The sequence below is a fragment of the Canis lupus genome, chromosome 15 (assembly GCF_003254725.2).
Source record: "Canis lupus dingo isolate Sandy chromosome 15, ASM325472v2, whole genome shotgun sequence".
Taxonomy (NCBI): Eukaryota; Metazoa; Chordata; class Mammalia; order Carnivora; family Canidae; genus Canis; species Canis lupus.
This window is the reverse complement of record NC_064257.1, coordinates 3,189,123-3,205,651: the sequence shown is the minus strand read 5'-3', so window position 1 is coordinate 3,205,651 and position 16,529 is coordinate 3,189,123. Positions and strand designations below refer to the sequence as shown.

The following is a 16,529-nucleotide window of genomic DNA, read 5'->3' as shown; positions in this document are numbered from 1 at the left end:
GTCCAGCCAGTTCCTAGTTGTCAGAGATTGCCTCCGTGGCGAAGCTATCCTGCTGACTTCTTCTGGCAGAGGGTTAGGGCACAGCCATTCATTCCTCCCCTGGGTGGATTCCCGGAGATGCCAGGTACCCTTGTCAGACCATTGTCAGGACAGTGGAAATCAAAAATACCGGAGAAGTTCCTGTCTTCTGCCTCTACTCCTAAGCTCACACTGGCCAGCCTTAGAGGCAGCAAGTGTACTTACCAGTCTCGACAATTCATTTGTTTGCTCCTTCACATTTATTCTACAGAATTTTTTTAAGTAGGCTTTATGCCCGATGTGGGGCTTGAATTCATGACCCTGAGATCAAGGGTCACATGCTCGACTGAGCCAGCCAGGCATCCCCATTCTACAGAATTTTTTTTTTTAAGATTTTATTTATTCATGAGAGACAGAGGCAGAGACACAAGCAGAGGGAGAAGCAGGCTCTATGTGGGGAGCCCGACGTGGGACTCGATCCCGGGACCCCAGGATCATGGGCTGAGCCGAAGGCAGACGCTCCACCACTGAGCCACCCGGGTGCCCCTCTAAAGAATTTTTTAAATGATATTTTATAACTCAAAGTGCCTTCTCTGTGCCAGGGCCTGTGCTTGCCTGGAGATAGGAGGTCTCCTAACTGGGGGCCTAACCCAGCTGCTGCCTTTTTTGTGAATCCAGTTAACCAACACAGCGTCAAAGCCTAAAGTATTTACTTGAATCTTTGGAGAAGTTTGCTAGTAGCTAAAACCACTGGTCCCACCCGATGCTGAGCTCTGATCCTGATGCAGCCACTGCCTGGAGCTTGTCAGGCTGGCTTCTCTCCCATCGCTCGCCACATACTGGCCAACCAGGGGCTTTCAAGGATCCCCCACCTGCTGAGCCCTGTGGCCACTAGACACTCTGTGGCTGGATTGCTAGGACCATCCAAATCCAGTGGGTTGGGTTTTTCATCTTGAGCTCTGGACAAGCCAGGTGCAGGAGAGGCCTGGTGCCTCCCGGCCCTGGTGACCCCAGCATAGCTGCTGTGAGGGAGGATGGCATTCTGGCCCTACCTCTGGCTTCCGTGTGCCCAGTGGACTCCCAGCCCTTGGTTGAGCTCCTGCTTGGGGTTTGTATCCTTGTATCTTGCTAGGATGTACATGGTGACCCTTGACCCCATGGAGCTCCCAAAAGAGACCTTCCCTTAAAGCACAGGCCCCCACTCTGAGGGCTAACTATGGCCATCACAGGTCAGTCCCCAGGAAGGCATGTGTATGCAGGGCACAGCATGGCCCACCTCCCAAGAGGGCGCTGGCTTCTGTGACAATGACCTTGCTGCTTTCTGTTCTTCCCTGGTAACACCCACTGGGCACCAGCGTGCCCCCTGGTTCGCTCTGGAGTGTCCACAGGCGTTATTACTCTATCCAGAGCAGAACCCTATACAGAGGGGAAACCATGGCCCAGGTGACAGGCTGCAAAGGTCACCCAAAACATGGCAGCACCGGGAGAGGAAGCTCGGCCTGCTCGGTTTACTGGGCTCTAGCCTCAGTCTATGGCAGGGGGCCCAAGGCCCCGGGGGGATACCTGGGTCATGGTCCCTATAATGAGCCTGGAAGGAACAGAGACTGTTTGGCTCTGCACCCTGGGGTGCAGTGGCCTGGCTGCCCAGTTCAGCCACCACGGCACACCCAAACCTCTGTTGCTTGGAAAGGCTCCGGCCCATCAGAAGTGGACCTAAGGGTGCCACGCGGCCTTGTGTGGTCCAAAGGACAGAGTGCCTCCCTGGGTCGGCCTGCCCCCGTCCGAGGTGGCCTCCAGTCTGCGCACACTGCTCCACTGCGGCAGACAGGGCCGGGGGTTGCCGGTGCGCTAACTCCTCGGGCTGTGGCCCTGAGGTCGGGCCCGTGGCTACGCGAGCTCCCGCTCTGACCGCACATCTACCTCCAGGGGCTGCGGGCTCTATGTCACAGTCACGACAGCCTCAGCAACCCCCCAAGGGATTAGGGACCTGTGTTGGAGTTGTGGACAGTCTTGTCAGCTTCGGGTATAAACGACCTAGAAAGCCATGTTTTCAAAAAATATTTATCAACAGGAGAATTTTTACGGCATAATAAAGTGGGAAAGGCATATTTGAAAGCAATCCATATAATACAGTATGATCCCAATTTTGTAAAAACATCTATAATATGTAAACATCTCTATGCGTGTATCTTAAGAGAAAAGCCTAGAAATAAATTCATCCAGATACTGCGTTTATCTGAGTCATACAACTGTGGTGACTTCAGTTGTATTTTTTCCTAATTTTTCCTCCAAAACTGCATTATTTTTGTGATAAGTTAAAAATCCGTTTTTCAACAGATGGGGCAAGGCTTGTGCCTTCAGCAGGCTGGTGGGCTCCCCCTGCCTCTGGGAGCACTGGGGGCGATTCCCAGCCTGGCCATAACCAGACACTTTCCTGAGGCCTTGAGAGCGGTGAGAACACAAAGTCCTCCCTCCGTGGATCGCAGGGTGTAGATTTTGTAGGAAAAAGCATCTGCAGAACATTTTCTGAGAGGAGGTTTAGTGGACAAGCACAGAAAGGGCTAAGCAGTCAGCAAATTCCTTGTGGTAATGCCAGCAAGTTCCAGTTGCTAAGTGTTTACGTGGGACACCTTGTCCTAAATGTGATCTTCACACTCGCTTGGAAGGAAGGAACCAAGATCCTGCTCCGCAGAAGAAAAACCAAGATTCAGACCCATCTGACTCCACACCTCTGTCCTCTTGCTATGTGGCCTCTTTTCCTGTTTCTGGATTTTTCCAGAACAAGTTACTTCCCCAATTTAGAAAACCTTAGAGCAGAAATGTGCCGACAAGGCCTCGAGGCCAGCCTCGTGCTCCCCAAACCGAGGCTGCTGTACCTTTCTCCTCAGCCTTTTCCTGGCAGCAGTCACGGACTCCTCGTGGCTGTCCACGGGCCTGACTGTCCCCCTGTGCGTAGCCTTCAGTCCCGTGCAACCAGGTACACAAGCCACGGCCTGAGCAAGAGGAAGGGAAAGGGCGGCATCTGGGCCGCTCCCTCGGCTGCCGTCCTAGGCTCAGCAAACTGACAACTGGGAACAGAACGCACGCAGCGAGCGCGTGCCACACCGTGCAATAAACAGAGGGAGACGCACAGGCTTTGTGTCCACTCACGATTGCGTCCTGCTCGGGGCAGTTCCTGTTGGATCTCATTTAGAGACTGCGCGGGCTGCAGAGGTTCTGCGAGCGGCACCCAGGGAGCCAGGCGAAAGCTTTTCAGTTGTGCATGCGCAGGGAGACTTAGCTCCAGGCGCTCGTGCTGTGCTGCCGAACAGGAGGTTTTGACAGACACCCCTGGCACACCGCTGGCTGTGCCAGGCCGCCACTGGGTGCTGGCTACCAGGGGAAGTAAAAAACTGTTGAAATAATTGGCTGATTTCAAATTTACATTTGCCTGAAAGACAATCCTTGATGTTAGGAAGACAAGTGTCAGCTGAGGACTCGAATGGCAAACAGGTTCCTGTCCTACCAGCCGATCTGTGACCGCCACCTGAGCCCCGAGTCCAGGGTCATGAGGCTGTCTCCGCGTGCAGGGTGAGAAAGGGTTAGACACGTTCCTGGCGGAAGGCCCAGTGCCCACAGGTACAGGTGGGAAAGTGAAGCCCAAAGGAGGCTCCAAGTCTGGTTGCCTCACATCTGGACCAGAGTTTAGGTCCTTATACTGACAGGGAGCTCACCCCCTAGCACACAGTCCAGGCACAATCTGCGTCTGCTCCTGTACCCCCAGGTCCCTGTGGAGGGGCTTTTGTCCCCCAGCAGGGCCTGGCCTCCACACCTGTGGTCCTGGGGCCCCTCCTCTGGGGGCGGGGTGACTGGGGATGTGCCCCAGGGGTACATGGTGCTTCTGCCTCCGCCCCGCTGGGCCTGGGGGGGGTGGGGGGGACAGGCCCAGGCAGCTGGACTGGGCTGAGCAGGGAAATTACAGGCTTGGCAGCGGCTCCAGGCAGAGGAGCGGTTTCCGGGAGCGCCCCGCCCGGGCCCCTAATTACTGCCTGTCGCGCCCTGGCTCACAGGTCCCAAGGTAGAGGACAGCACTCCTGGGCACACAGGGTGGTGCAGATTATGGTGACAACTTCTGGCCATAGCGGGGGCTGGGAGGCCGTGCCCTGGCCGCAGGCTGCCCGGGGTCCCAGGTGCACTGCTCTGGGTGAAGCGGATTGCCCCCTGGCCTGCACAAGATGGCAAACAGTTTCCACTTAACATGTCAACTTTGATCTGCTGGCAGTGGCTGCAGGGGACTCCAGTATGCGTCATTTTAGAATTCTATACAGATTTGGAAGAAAAAAATATCAGGATTGATGATTGGTGTTTGCCACGCCAAAGGGAAATCACATCACGTGTGCTGAGCACTGTCATCTCAGGCCACCTGACGTATCACCGGATAGGCTCAATACGGAGCTTCCCATGGGGCTGAGCTGCTCGTGGCTCAGCATGGGGACAGGCAGGCGAACAAAACCGTCCAAATGTTTTGTTCCTACAAAGGCCAAACGTCCATGCCCTGTACCCCTTCCCCAGATGGCAGAGGCAGATCAAGACAGGAAGACGGGAGGGGGAGACAAGTGCCATCGGCCTTTGTCCTACACCATGTTGTTCATTCAACTCTTCCTCGAGTTGACCCACATGCCTGTGGCCAGCGGGCTGTAATTCAGACCCACAACTACACAACGAGGGCAAGTCCACATTCTAACAAAAAAAAAAAAAAAAAAAAAGAAAGCGCCAGGGAGGGGCAGGCAACCGGAGGTGGACCAGACCCTGTCTACACATACCAAGCCCTGAAATGGACAGTGAAGACCCGGAGGTAGCCACCCTGAGCCCTAGGTGCCTATTTACCGCAGACCACCCTGCATGGGTAGGTCCTCAGACAGGACTTCGGTTTCAACCCAAAATGCTGGTCAGGATGTGCTTGTGGAGGAGGCTGGGAGAGAACCTACTTGATGACTCAGACCACCAGGCCTGGAGGCCAAAGGACTGTCACAAACCGCAGGCAGGGAAGGATGCAGAGGCCTGGAGAAGATCCAGCCCGGGCAGGAAGGCGAGGGGAGCATACATATGTTGATCTGAGGACCAGGCTGGGTTACAGGGTTCCCTGCCTCCGGAGTGGGGGGACGCAGGCAGGAGGCACAGGGGGTGGGCAGCACCTCAGTGGCAGCCGCACGCCCTGACCACCATGTTGCGGTGCTTGCGCAGGATGACGTTGTTGCTGCTGTCGTAGTAGAGCACGGAGGTGGCGCTCAGCTTGGTGGGGGCACAGCACGCCTTGGGGACCGCATCCGGCTTCATCAGGTGCACCTGGCCAGACGGGGCGGCAGGCAGAGGCATGAACACGGGGCTTCCCCGAGCGCCCACCCCCTGCGCCCTCCCCACCTGCAGCCGAGGCGGGTGCTGATGTGGAGACGTGCCCCACCCTGTCCCCGTCGCCCCTTCCCCGCCCCACTGCCCTCAGGGCACCCCCTGGGCCCCGGCCGGCTCCCCTCAGACGGGACAGCCCAGCACACGGTGCCCCTCCAGGTGCCCTCCATGCCCCCCTCTGTGCCTCTGTGATGTGCCCCCCCCTTAGCCGTTCGTGGTCTGTCTCCCTCCCACGTGCGAGCTGGTGATGGTCACAGGCCTGGAGACGGCCCAGCAGCCTAGGCCCGCCCCTGGGGTGTGCAACGCGCTTCTCCCGCAAAGCGCTTCCCACCCTGGAGCCCACCTCTAAGGCCACGACTGTCCTGGACAGACCAGGACTGAGGCCCGGGACCCGGGGGTGGCACAAGGCTCCGCGCGGGGCGGTGGGACCTGGGCCCAGCGCACTGACCTCTTGCCCCCCCCCGCCCCGGCCCTGCTGCCAGGAACGAGCCCAGGGCAGTGGCCTTTCAGCCTCCGAAAAAATAACGCGCTGCACCGAGAGGACGGGCTGCAGCGCCAGCGGCCGGGCAGGGGCCACATGCAGGGGGCCTGGGGGGGAGGCTGCACGGGTGAGGCGGCCTCCCCGCAGCCCCGGCCTCCAGCCCTGGCAGGGGCGCCGAGCGGGACCCGGACGAAGCCGTCTGGTGGGGGGCCCACCGGCAGCCTGGCCCCCGCCCCCCCCCCCCCCCCCCCCCGGCCCGGTCTTGGCCCCGTAGGCCCAGCGCGGAGCCGCCTGCGGAAGGACGCTGGTTGCTCGGGGCCCAGCAGCCTCGCGAAGGCCCAGCCTGGCGGGGACGCGGCTGCCACTGCCCCCAACGTCCCCACCTCCACGCGCCATGGCTGGGCTTGGTGTCCGTAGGCCCACGGGACAGAAACCAGGGGACACGGCCCCCCTGCAGCAGCCGCGGGGCTCTGTGGGCAGGAAACCTGCGAGGGCCGCTCCTGAGCTGGGGCTGGGGGGACGTCGGGCGCCGCCGGGCGCGGCCTGAGACTCCCCGCAGATGACGGACAGAAAGACAGGCCTTTGTCCCATCTGGGTCCAGACCAGGGGCTGTGGAGGCCGTGGTGCCAGCCCACTTAGCTTGGTGTGGGCCCTGGGGGAGCAGGTCACAGGGTCTGTCACTGGCTGGGCCGCTCTGGGTACAAGTCACGCCCCTGCCAAGGGGGTACAACGGCTCTCTGCTCGTTCCCCACACCAGCATATCCAGGACACAGGCCTCACGCCAGCCCCACCGGGATCGGGGCACAGAGGATGTCCCAACCTGGTCCCTGCTCTCACGGACTCCGTGGGGAGGGAAGGGGACACGGGGAATATTCCAGTCGGCACCCAGGACCTCGGGGTCAGTACAGCCCTCCAGCCCAACGGGCTCACCTGCAGACCCCAGGTGCCCCACTCCCTGCCCCTCCCGAGGGCCGCCCTGCCTCTGCCCTGTACCCCACACCCTGGCGGTGGCCACCGCAGCCCCCCGCTGGCACCCTGCCTGCCCCGCCCCGCCCCGTCCTTCTGCGCTGCAGCCAGAGCAGCACTTCCAGAGAGCAAGGCAGGCGGTGGCACTTTGCACCTGCTTGTCCCTGGACAAGGGATTAAGTCCACCCACCTGGCCCTTCAGGCGGGACCCAAGGGCCCCGTGAGCGGCCCCTGACCCCCGACGTCACCTGCCGCCCGAGCCCACCCAGCCAGCCAGCCGGACTTGGGAGCTGCAGGGGCCCCTCGGGCCGCACGCCCTTGAGCCCCTGGAGGAGCAGGAAGCAGGTGCGTAAAGGGCAGCTGGGGCTCACGTGCCTCATCCCACTGAGCTCCTCATCCCACTGAGCTCCGGGCAGAAGGCGGCTCCTGGGGGGCGGGAGGGGGCAGGCCCCGCCTGACGTGGGAAGGCGGTTACCACCGAGCCAGAGCCCCCGCGGTGCTGCGTCTCCTCGCCCCTGGAGCTCCCAGACAGGCTTGGGGACACAGGAGTTAGGAGTCCAGGTCCACCTTCTAGGAGGTGTCCACCCCGAGTCAGTACCACGTAAGCCTTGGGGTGCCGCGTTGGTAGCAGACGCCCCCCAGAGCTCCTGGTCCCCGCACACAGCCGGGCACCCCCGAGGGTGAGGGACGCACAGACTGACCCAGAGACGACTCCACGGCCCAAGGCAGAGAGAAGGGCCCAGAAGGGGGCGGAGGGGGCGGACCCTCACCAGGAGCCCTGGGAAGGCACAGCCCCTGGCGGCCAGTGTTGAAACCCAGAGGGGCTGGATTTCGGGGTCCTTAGGACCTGAGCACTTCCAGCGGCCCGTGGGCCAGCAGCAGCCTGGCTGGGCAGGGGAGGGGGGTGGCGGGAGTAGCCACCCCGCCTGGGGCCCCACCTGAGTCGGGAGCTGCTCACCCTCCCAGAGCACAGCCCAGAGACCCCAGGGCACCCAGGGGCCGAGGAGCCTTCCCCCCCAGCCCCCCAGCACCCCGTGGGAACCAGCACCCCCGAGGCCCCGCCCACCTCTCCACCCCTCCCTGCAGCCCTGCCCCCCTCCAGGGGCCCCTCCCGCAGGCCTTGCTGCCAGCAGCTCCCCGAGCAACTCCCCACCGCCCAAGCTGCTCCGGCCACGCCCCCGGCTCGGGCCCTGCAGCAGCGGCTGCCCTCCAGCAGGGGACCGGCGCACACACCTGCAAACACTGTGTGCCCACCCCCCCCCACTACACGGTGGGCTGAGCCCCTTCGAGGTGGCACGCTAGCCCAGCAGCAGCAAGCAGCCCCACCAGGGCTCCTTGGGACTCCTGCCCTGGGGAGAGGGAAGGACGACTATACACACACAGAGGAGACGCCCCTGAAGACTGGTTCCGGTGAACGGGGGCACCGCTGCAGGGCACTACAGGACCTCGGCTTCAGGAGGCCGCTGCCTTTAAGAGCCGGAGACGTAGCTGACCTTCCTCACACACAGAGACAGACATGGAGAGTTAGAATCAGGAGACAGTACATTCCAGATGAAAGAACAAGACACAATCACAGCAAGACACCTAAGAGAAACGTCAGCAATATACCTGCTCGAGATTTTAAAGGAATGACCACAATGATACCGTATGTGAAAAGAGTGGAGGATGTCAGTGAGACCCTTAAAGAGAAAAAAAACGACCAGTCAGAGATGAGGAACACCATAAATGCGATTTAAAACACACTGGAGGGGCGCCTGGGTAGCTCAGGGGCTTAAGTGTCTGATTCTAGTTTTGGCTCAGGTGAGTCATGGGATCGAGTCCTGCATCGGACTCCTGCTTGGTGTGCAGTCTGCTGGAGATTCTCTCCCTCTGTCCCCCTCATGCTCTTCATCTCTCTGTCAAATAAATAAATCTTAACACACACACACACGATAGAATAAAGAGTAGGCTGGAGGAATCAGAGTAATGGAAAGTAATCAGGGGGGCACCTGGGTGGCTCAGTGATTGAGCATCTGCCTTTGGCTCAGGTCATTATCCCGGGGTCCAGGATCAAATCCCACATCAGGCTCCCTGTAGGGAGCCTGCTTCTCCTTCTGCCTATGTCTCTGCTGTTCTCTCTGTGTCTCTCATAAATAAATAAATAAATAAATAAATAAATAAATAAATAAATAAATAAATATCTTAAAAAAAAAAAAGGAAAGTAATCAAGATCACCAGATGAGAGAGGGGAAAATTACGCAGAATGAGAATAGATTTAAGGAACTCAGCAACACCATCAAGCATTTAACATCCTCATCACAGGGATCCCAGAATGAGAAGAGAGAGAAAAGGGGCAGAATATTTATTTGAGGAAATAACAGCTGAAGAAATAGGAGGAAGGAAACAGAAATCCAGATTCAAGAGGTAGATCCTGGAACCAGATCAACCCAAGGAGATCTGCTCCAAGACACACAGTAATCAAAATGGCAAAAAGGAGTGCTACAGAGAATGTAAGCACCAAGAGGGGATTTACAAAACAAAACAAAACAAAACAAAAAAACACCCAACAGCACATACAGGGGAACCCTAGAAGGCAATCAGCTGAGTTTTCAGCAGAAACACTGCAGGCCAGAAGGGAGTGGCATGATATATTCAAAGTGCTGAAAGGAAAAAAGCTGTAGCCAGGACAACTCTGTCCAACAAGGCTACCACTCAGAATAGAAGGACAGATAAAGTACTTCCCAGAAAACAAAAGTTAAAGGAATTCATGACCACTAATCAGCCCTACAAGAAGTGTTAAAGGAGATTTTTCTAGTGGAAAGAAAAGATCATAAGTAAGATTAAGACAAGTAGGAAGCACAACAGCAGTAAAAATAAGTATGTTTATAAAAATCAGCCAAAGGACTCACAAAATAAAAGGATGTAAAGCATGACACCATATACCTAAATGATGAGGTGGGGGGAGAAGAGTAAAGAATGGGTTCATCTTAAACAACCATCAACTTAATATAGACTGCTCTAAGCAGAAAATGTTAGGTACAAACCCAACGGTAACCACAAATCAAAAGCCAGGAATAGGTGTGCAAAAATGAAAGGGCAAGGTAGCCACATATATTACTAAAAAAAGTCTGCACTAGACATGAGAGTAGAGAGCAAGGGAGGAAAGGAACAGAAGACATACAAAAACAACCACAATGGAATGGCAAATAAAACAAAATGGCAACATGTACGTCCCTATCAATAATTACTTTGAATGTAAACGGACTAAATGCCCCAATCAAAAACACTGGGTAATAGAACGGATACAAAACAAAAAAAGACCCATCTATACGCTGCCCACGTAACACACCCATTTCAGATGGTGAGACACCTGCAGACTGAAGGTGAAAGGGTGGAGAAACATTTACCGTGCAGACAGACACGATAATGAAGCCAGGACATGGGACAAAACAGACTTTAAAGACCACAAGAGACAGAGAATGACACTATATAATCATAAAGGGAACAATCCAACAAGAAGCTCTAACAATTGTAAATATTTATACACCCAACATGGGAGCACTCATATACATAAAACAGTAATAACAAACACGTAGTAAACTGACAGTAATACAGTAATAACAGGGGACTTTAACACCCTAGTTACATCAACAGATAGATCGTCCAAACAAAATCAACAAGAAAACAGTGTCTTTGAATGACACATCTGACCAGATGATTTTAACATATATTCAGAACATTCCATCGTAAGAATATACACTTTATGGGATCCCTGGGTGGCTCGGTGGTTTGGCACCTGACTTGGGCCCAGAGCATGATCCTGGAGTCCCAGGATTGAGGCCCACATCGGGCTCCCTGCATGGAGCCTGCTTCTCCCTCTGCCTGTGTCTCTGCCTCTCTCTGTGTATCTCTCATGAATAAATGAATAAAATCATTAAAAAAAAAAAAGAATATACACTTTACAAGTGCATATGGAACACCTTCCAGAACAGATCACATATGAGTCCACAAAACTAGTTTCAATAAATTACAAAAGATTAAAGTCATACCATGCATCTTTTCTAACCATAATATTACAGAACTAGAAACCCAACACAAGAAAGAGTCTGGAAAGAGCACGAATACATGGAGGTTAAATAACATGCTATCAAAAAATGAATAGGTCAACCAAGAAATCAAAGAGTAAAATTTAAAAATATATGGAAAAAAAACTAATGAAAATGAAAGCACAATTGTCCCAAATCCTTGGGATGCAGCAAAAGCTGTCCAAAGAAGGAATTTTATAGCAACACAGGCCTACCTCAAAAAGCAAAAAAATCTCAAATAACCTTATCTCACAGCTAAAGGAGTTAGAAAAAGAACAAAATCAGCAGGAGGACAGAAATAATAAAGATGAGAACAGAAATAAATGAAACAGAAACAAAAAATAAAAAAAGAGACCAAGGCACCTGGATGGCTCAGTTGGTGGAACATGGGACTCTTGATCCTGGGGTCATGAGTTTGAACTCCATTTTGGGTGCAGAGATTACTTAAAAAACAAAACCAATAATAGAGCATCGATGAAATCAGGAAACCAGGAACTAGTTCTTTGAAAAGATCAATAAAATTGGTGAACATTTAGTCAGGCTCAAAAAAAAAAAAAAAAAAAAAAGAGCGAGAGAGAGAGAGGACTCAAAATCAGAAGTGAAGAGGAGAAATAGCACTGCAGAAATATAAAAGATCGGGATCCCTGGGTGGCGCAGCGGTTTGGGCCTGCCTTTGGCCCAGGGCGCGATCCTGGAGACCCGGGATCGAATCCCACGTCGGGCTCCCGGTGCATGGGGCCTGCTTCTCCCTCTGCCTGTGTCTCTGCCTCTCTCTCTCTCTTTCTGTGTGTGACTATCATAAATAAATAAAAATAAAAAAAATATATAAAAGATTATAATAGAAGAGTATTATGAAAATTATACGGCAGCAAACTGGGCAACAAGAAATGAATACATTCCTAGAAACATAATCTACCAAAACTAGAAGAGGGAAGAAAGAAAATTTGAACAGATCAATTACCAGCAAAGAAATGGAATCAGTATCAAAAGCTCCCAAGAAACAAAGTCCAGGACCGGGTGGCTTCACAGGCGAATTCTACCAAACATTAAAAAAAGGAGTTACACCTATTCTCAAACTGTTCCTAAAACAAGAGTGGAAGGAAAACTTCCCAATTCATTCTACAAGGCCAGCATCGCACCGATACCATAGCTAAAGACACTGCAAGTAAAGAGAACTGAGGCCAACATTGCTGATGAATACACATGCAAAGTCCTCAACGAAATACTAGCAAACTGAATCCAACAATACATTAAAAAATTATTCACGATGATCAAGTGGGATTTATTCCTGGGATGCAATGGTTGTTCAATAATTACAAATAAGTCAATCTGATACATGAATAAGAGAAAGAACCAAAACCATATAACCGTTTCAAAAGTTGCAGAAAACACATTTGACAAAGTACAACATCCATTCATGAAAAAAAAAAAAAAAAAACAACTCAGGAAAGTAGGTTTAGAGGGAACATAACCTCAAAAATAAAAGCCTTATATGAAAAACCCAGAGTGAACATCATACTCAATGCTGAAAACCAGAGATTTTCGTAAGGTCAGGAACAAGGGAAGGATGCCCCTGCGCTACTTTTATTCGACCTAACACCGGAAGTCATAACCACAGCAATCAGACAAGAAAAAGGGAAACAAAGGCAACCAGATCAGTAAGAAAGAAGAAAAATTTTCACTGTTTGCAGATAACATGATACTATATGTAGAAAACGTTAGAGACGCCACCAAAAAACCTGCTAGAATTGATAAATGAATCCAGTAATGTCACAGGCTACAAAATCAAAATACAGAAATGTGGGATTTGTATACACTAAATAGAAGCAGCGGAAAGAGGAAATAAGAAAACAAAGAGTTTCTTTTACAGTTTACACCAGTTTACACCCATTTACAGTTGCAGCAAAAATAATAAAACACCAAAGACTAAACTTAACCAAGGAGGTGAAAGACCAATACCCCGAAAACTATAAAACAATCATGAAAGAAAGTGGAGATGACACAAACGGGCAGATCCCCAGGCTCAGTGGCTGAGAGAAGCGGTACTGTTAGAGCCGCCGCGCCTCCCAGGGTAGACGCGGCCTAACGCAATCCCTATCATTACACCCGGAGCACTTGTGACAGAACGAGAACAATCCCAGAATTTATATGGAACCACAAAACCGCCCTAGGAGCCAAAGCATCGTGAAAGAGAAAAACGAAACTGGAAGTCTGACGATCCCAGATTTACCCGAAGCGACAAGCGGCAGCGACAACGCCCCTCCCAGGGGCGATCTTCCAGCTCTGAGGCTGCCCCCCGCCCCCCGCCCCCCGCCCCCAGCCCCCAGCACGGGAGCCACAGCACCTGTGGGAAACACCAAGCGCCAAAGGAGCAGGACAAAGAGCCGACGGGGAGGTAACAGAAGGGGCCGAGGCCCAGCAGCTCAGCGGGGCACCCGTCACCCGGCCCCGTACACATGCGGCGGGAGGCCCAATGCACACGCCCGTCGCTCACCCCGCGTACGTCTGTGCCACAGGAGGCTGAGCACGCCGGCGACACGGTGGTGCGTGTGCTCAGAGCACACAGGGACCCAGGCGGGACGCACGTCTGCTGTGTGTGCCGTGCGTCTGACCACAAGAGAGCAGGTCGTGTAAGTCGCGTGTGTAGCGCACAGAGGTGGGGGCGCGCCAGCAGTCAGGGTAAGTCGGGTGTGTGCGGGTGCAGGTGCACACACAGCTCGGCCACCCAGGCACCGGCTCCTGAACAGGCGTGAGCCCGGAACTGCTCGTGCACGCAGGGAAGCTCCTGTGCACAGAGCCTCCCCGACACCCGGGGCTGCCACCCACCCGGCGCTGCGAGCCCCCGCCCCGTGGGTCCGGGCAGGACGGACGCGGTACTGACCAGGGACTGCAGGATGGCGTGGTTGGTGGCGTTCATGCACGAGTCCAGCGGGAAGGAGCACTCGCCCTCACAGTAATAGGCTGAGTAGCCCTGGGGGGCGATGACCCAATCCTGGGGGGTAATGGGAGAGGTGAGTCCCAGCGGATGCCCCCTCCTGAGCCCCGAATCTAGCACCCGGCGCGGCATGACTCGGGGCCGCCCCTTCCCCTCCCGCAGCCCCAGGCCAGGCTGCCGACCCTCGGCTCCCTCCAGGCAGGCTCCCCCAGGAGGCACCACCAGCAGGCCCGGCAGGGGGCGGGCACAGCCCTGTCCCCCGGTGCCCACGCCTCCTGCAGCTGCAGCCCCAGCCTCTGTTTCCCTGTTGCAGAGCTGACGTTTCATGGCTGAGGATTCAGACTGTCCCCGTTTCCCGGGTTTACCCCAAAGCACCTCCTCACACTAAGACATTCTCCCTTCAGAAAACACATCAGAACCTAACGCACAAGAAAATTAAAGTCACCGTAATGGGACCTCCCCCCGGGGGCACACTTAGGATCTTCGGGTGGGGACGGTCATTTAAGCAAAGGAGGCGAATCGGAACTAACCAGCCAGCCCAGGTCCTGGAAGCTGACGTAGAGCTCGTGCCGCCGGCACACCTGCCGGCCATCGGTGCCATGAACGTCATCTGCAGGGACAGAAGCAGGGGCTTTCCTGGGGTTCCTGCTCCGGGCAGCCACCACAGGGAGCTCCCAGGGCGGGGACACCCTACCGGGCACATTTGTTGAATAAATGAATGAAGTGAAACCAATGCCCTGGTGTCCTGAAGCCCATCCTGCAGCGGTGCTGGTGCCATGACCCAGCTCGAGAGCCTTCGCCGGCTGCAGGTGGCTCCCGATCGCTGCAGGGCAACCCTGCACTTGCTCAGAGCCTCCCCTGACTTCCGACTGCGGCCCCGCGATGCTCCCGTAAACAGCCAGGGGACCCTGGGCCACAGGTGGCTCCTGCTTTTCTGCAGAGACCCCTCCTGACCTCACCCCACCTCTCCTGCCACACCCATTCCACCCAATGGAGGGGCTCCTGGAGGCCAAAGGGTGACCCCCCGTGGAGGGAAGGGGGCAGGAGGGCAGGGGCAGGGCAGGCCCATCCCTGATCCTGAGCGGCTCAGCCTGGTGGGACACACAACTGTGGATCCTCGGGGGACCCAGGGGGGACCTGAGAGCCACCAGTGCCTGGAGGAAGGGGCACCTGAAGCTAAGGGAGACTTCTGGAAAAAGCCCTGGTGCCAGGGGAGGGCAGAGAAGGCGCCCCTGGGAGGCGGGGACGGAGGCCGGTGGCCGGTCCTCGGGGCCCACGAGGTAAGCAGGTGTCAGACAAGCATTGGAGGGTGACCACAGGCTTGACGCCACTGAGGCCCCGAGGGTTCGGTCCCCGCCGCCGTCCTCGTCCTCGGCCCGGCCCAGGCCCGCCCCGGACCTCACCGAAGATCCCTGGGAGGCGGTTCGGGTGCGGCAGCTCGTTGCTTTTCTTCGGCGGCCTCCTCTTCAGGGGCCTCGCTGCCCGAGGGGCGCGGACGGGACCGGGGCTCGCCCTGAAAAAAGTGACCAGGAAAGGCTGCTTGGAGCGCGGCGCCCGTCGCCCCAGCAGACCGGCCAGGCCAGGATCCACGCTGCGCCCTGGGACGGAGAGAGGAGAGAGGCGGTCACTCGCGGGCGGGGGGCGCACGGGGACGGCGGGGACCCTCCACCACGGCCTCCACGGTGTCCCCACCCGGAGGACACGGTCCCAGGGGCACGGGGCGGAGGGGCCTCGCCACCACAGGGTCCCTGTTTGTGACACCGGTGAACCCTCTACACGTTCGAGCTCCTCCCACTGGTGACCTCAGGCCTCTCCACCGTCCCTGGACCACGTGCTTCCCAGGAAGCCTCAGAGCCAGGCTGCCAGGGGCGCACAGCACCCCGGGTCCCACCTCCGTCCGAGGGCCCCGAGGCTTTCGGGGGATCGATGGATCTGTGACCCAGGGGACTGGGGCGGCCGCCAGGTGGGAGCCACGGCTTGCTCTGCCTGGCACGGCCAAGAGCAGGGCGCTGAGTGTCCCCTGAGGCCCACAGGCGGGACACAGGGCAGCGGGGCACAGACATCTGGCCAGAGGCCCAGGGCCGGGGTCCAGCCCACGTCGGTCTGACCCCAGTCCTTACTCACTTACAGGGTTAACCCCAGGTCTGTGGGTCACAAGAGAGGAAAGGCTGTGGGCAGGGACACGGGGGCCTCGGGCTAGGAAGAGGGACACCCGGGAAAATGGGATTTGATCCCATAGCTGCTTAGAGACGAGGATGCCGTGAGAAACACTCACGACCCTGGGAACGTCCCCTCCACCAGTAAGACTCCCTGGGCCCCTTGTCTTTCCAAATGTCCTCCTGACTTTTTAAAGATCTTTTATTTATTTGCGGGGGGAAGGGCAGGCGGAGAGGGACGGAGCCTCTCAAGCAGACTCCCCGCTGGCGCAGGGCTGTGCGGGGCGCGGGCCCAGGACCCTGAGACCACGAGCTGAGCCAAACCCAAGAGTTGGCCGCTCCACCGACTGGGCCACTCGCCTCCTGGGTTCTTAATTGTCAAAGTGACACAACAGCAATGCAAAGTGGCCTCGGAGGAAAAATACCACTCGGAAATCTCTCCCCACTCCAACTCGGCATTTTCATTTTTTTTTTCGGCATTTTCATTTTTCTGGAATGTTTCCATGTCAATCAAAGCTTTACAC

At 55.9% G+C, this 16,529-nt stretch overlaps 1 protein-coding gene across 2 annotated transcripts in view; it reads right to left on the bottom strand.

Annotated features, from left to right (window-relative positions):
* Window positions 1–2,063: 2,063 nt before the first annotated feature.
* BMP8B (bone morphogenetic protein 8b) overlaps window positions 2,064–16,529 on the bottom strand; it is a 38,499-nt gene continuing 24,033 nt past the window's right edge. For both annotated transcript variants that reach the window (XM_049094320.1, XM_025419821.3), the window contains 4 exons: window positions 15,253–15,447; window positions 14,380–14,459; window positions 13,796–13,906; window positions 2,064–5,343 (listed from right to left, as the gene is read on the bottom strand). In XM_049094320.1, coding sequence (XP_048950277.1) covers window positions 5,194–5,343; window positions 13,796–13,906; window positions 14,380–14,459; window positions 15,253–15,447 — 536 coding nt within the window. In that variant the 3' untranslated portion in view covers window positions 2,064–5,193. The remainder of the gene's footprint in view (window positions 5,344–13,795; window positions 13,907–14,379; window positions 14,460–15,252; window positions 15,448–16,529) is intronic.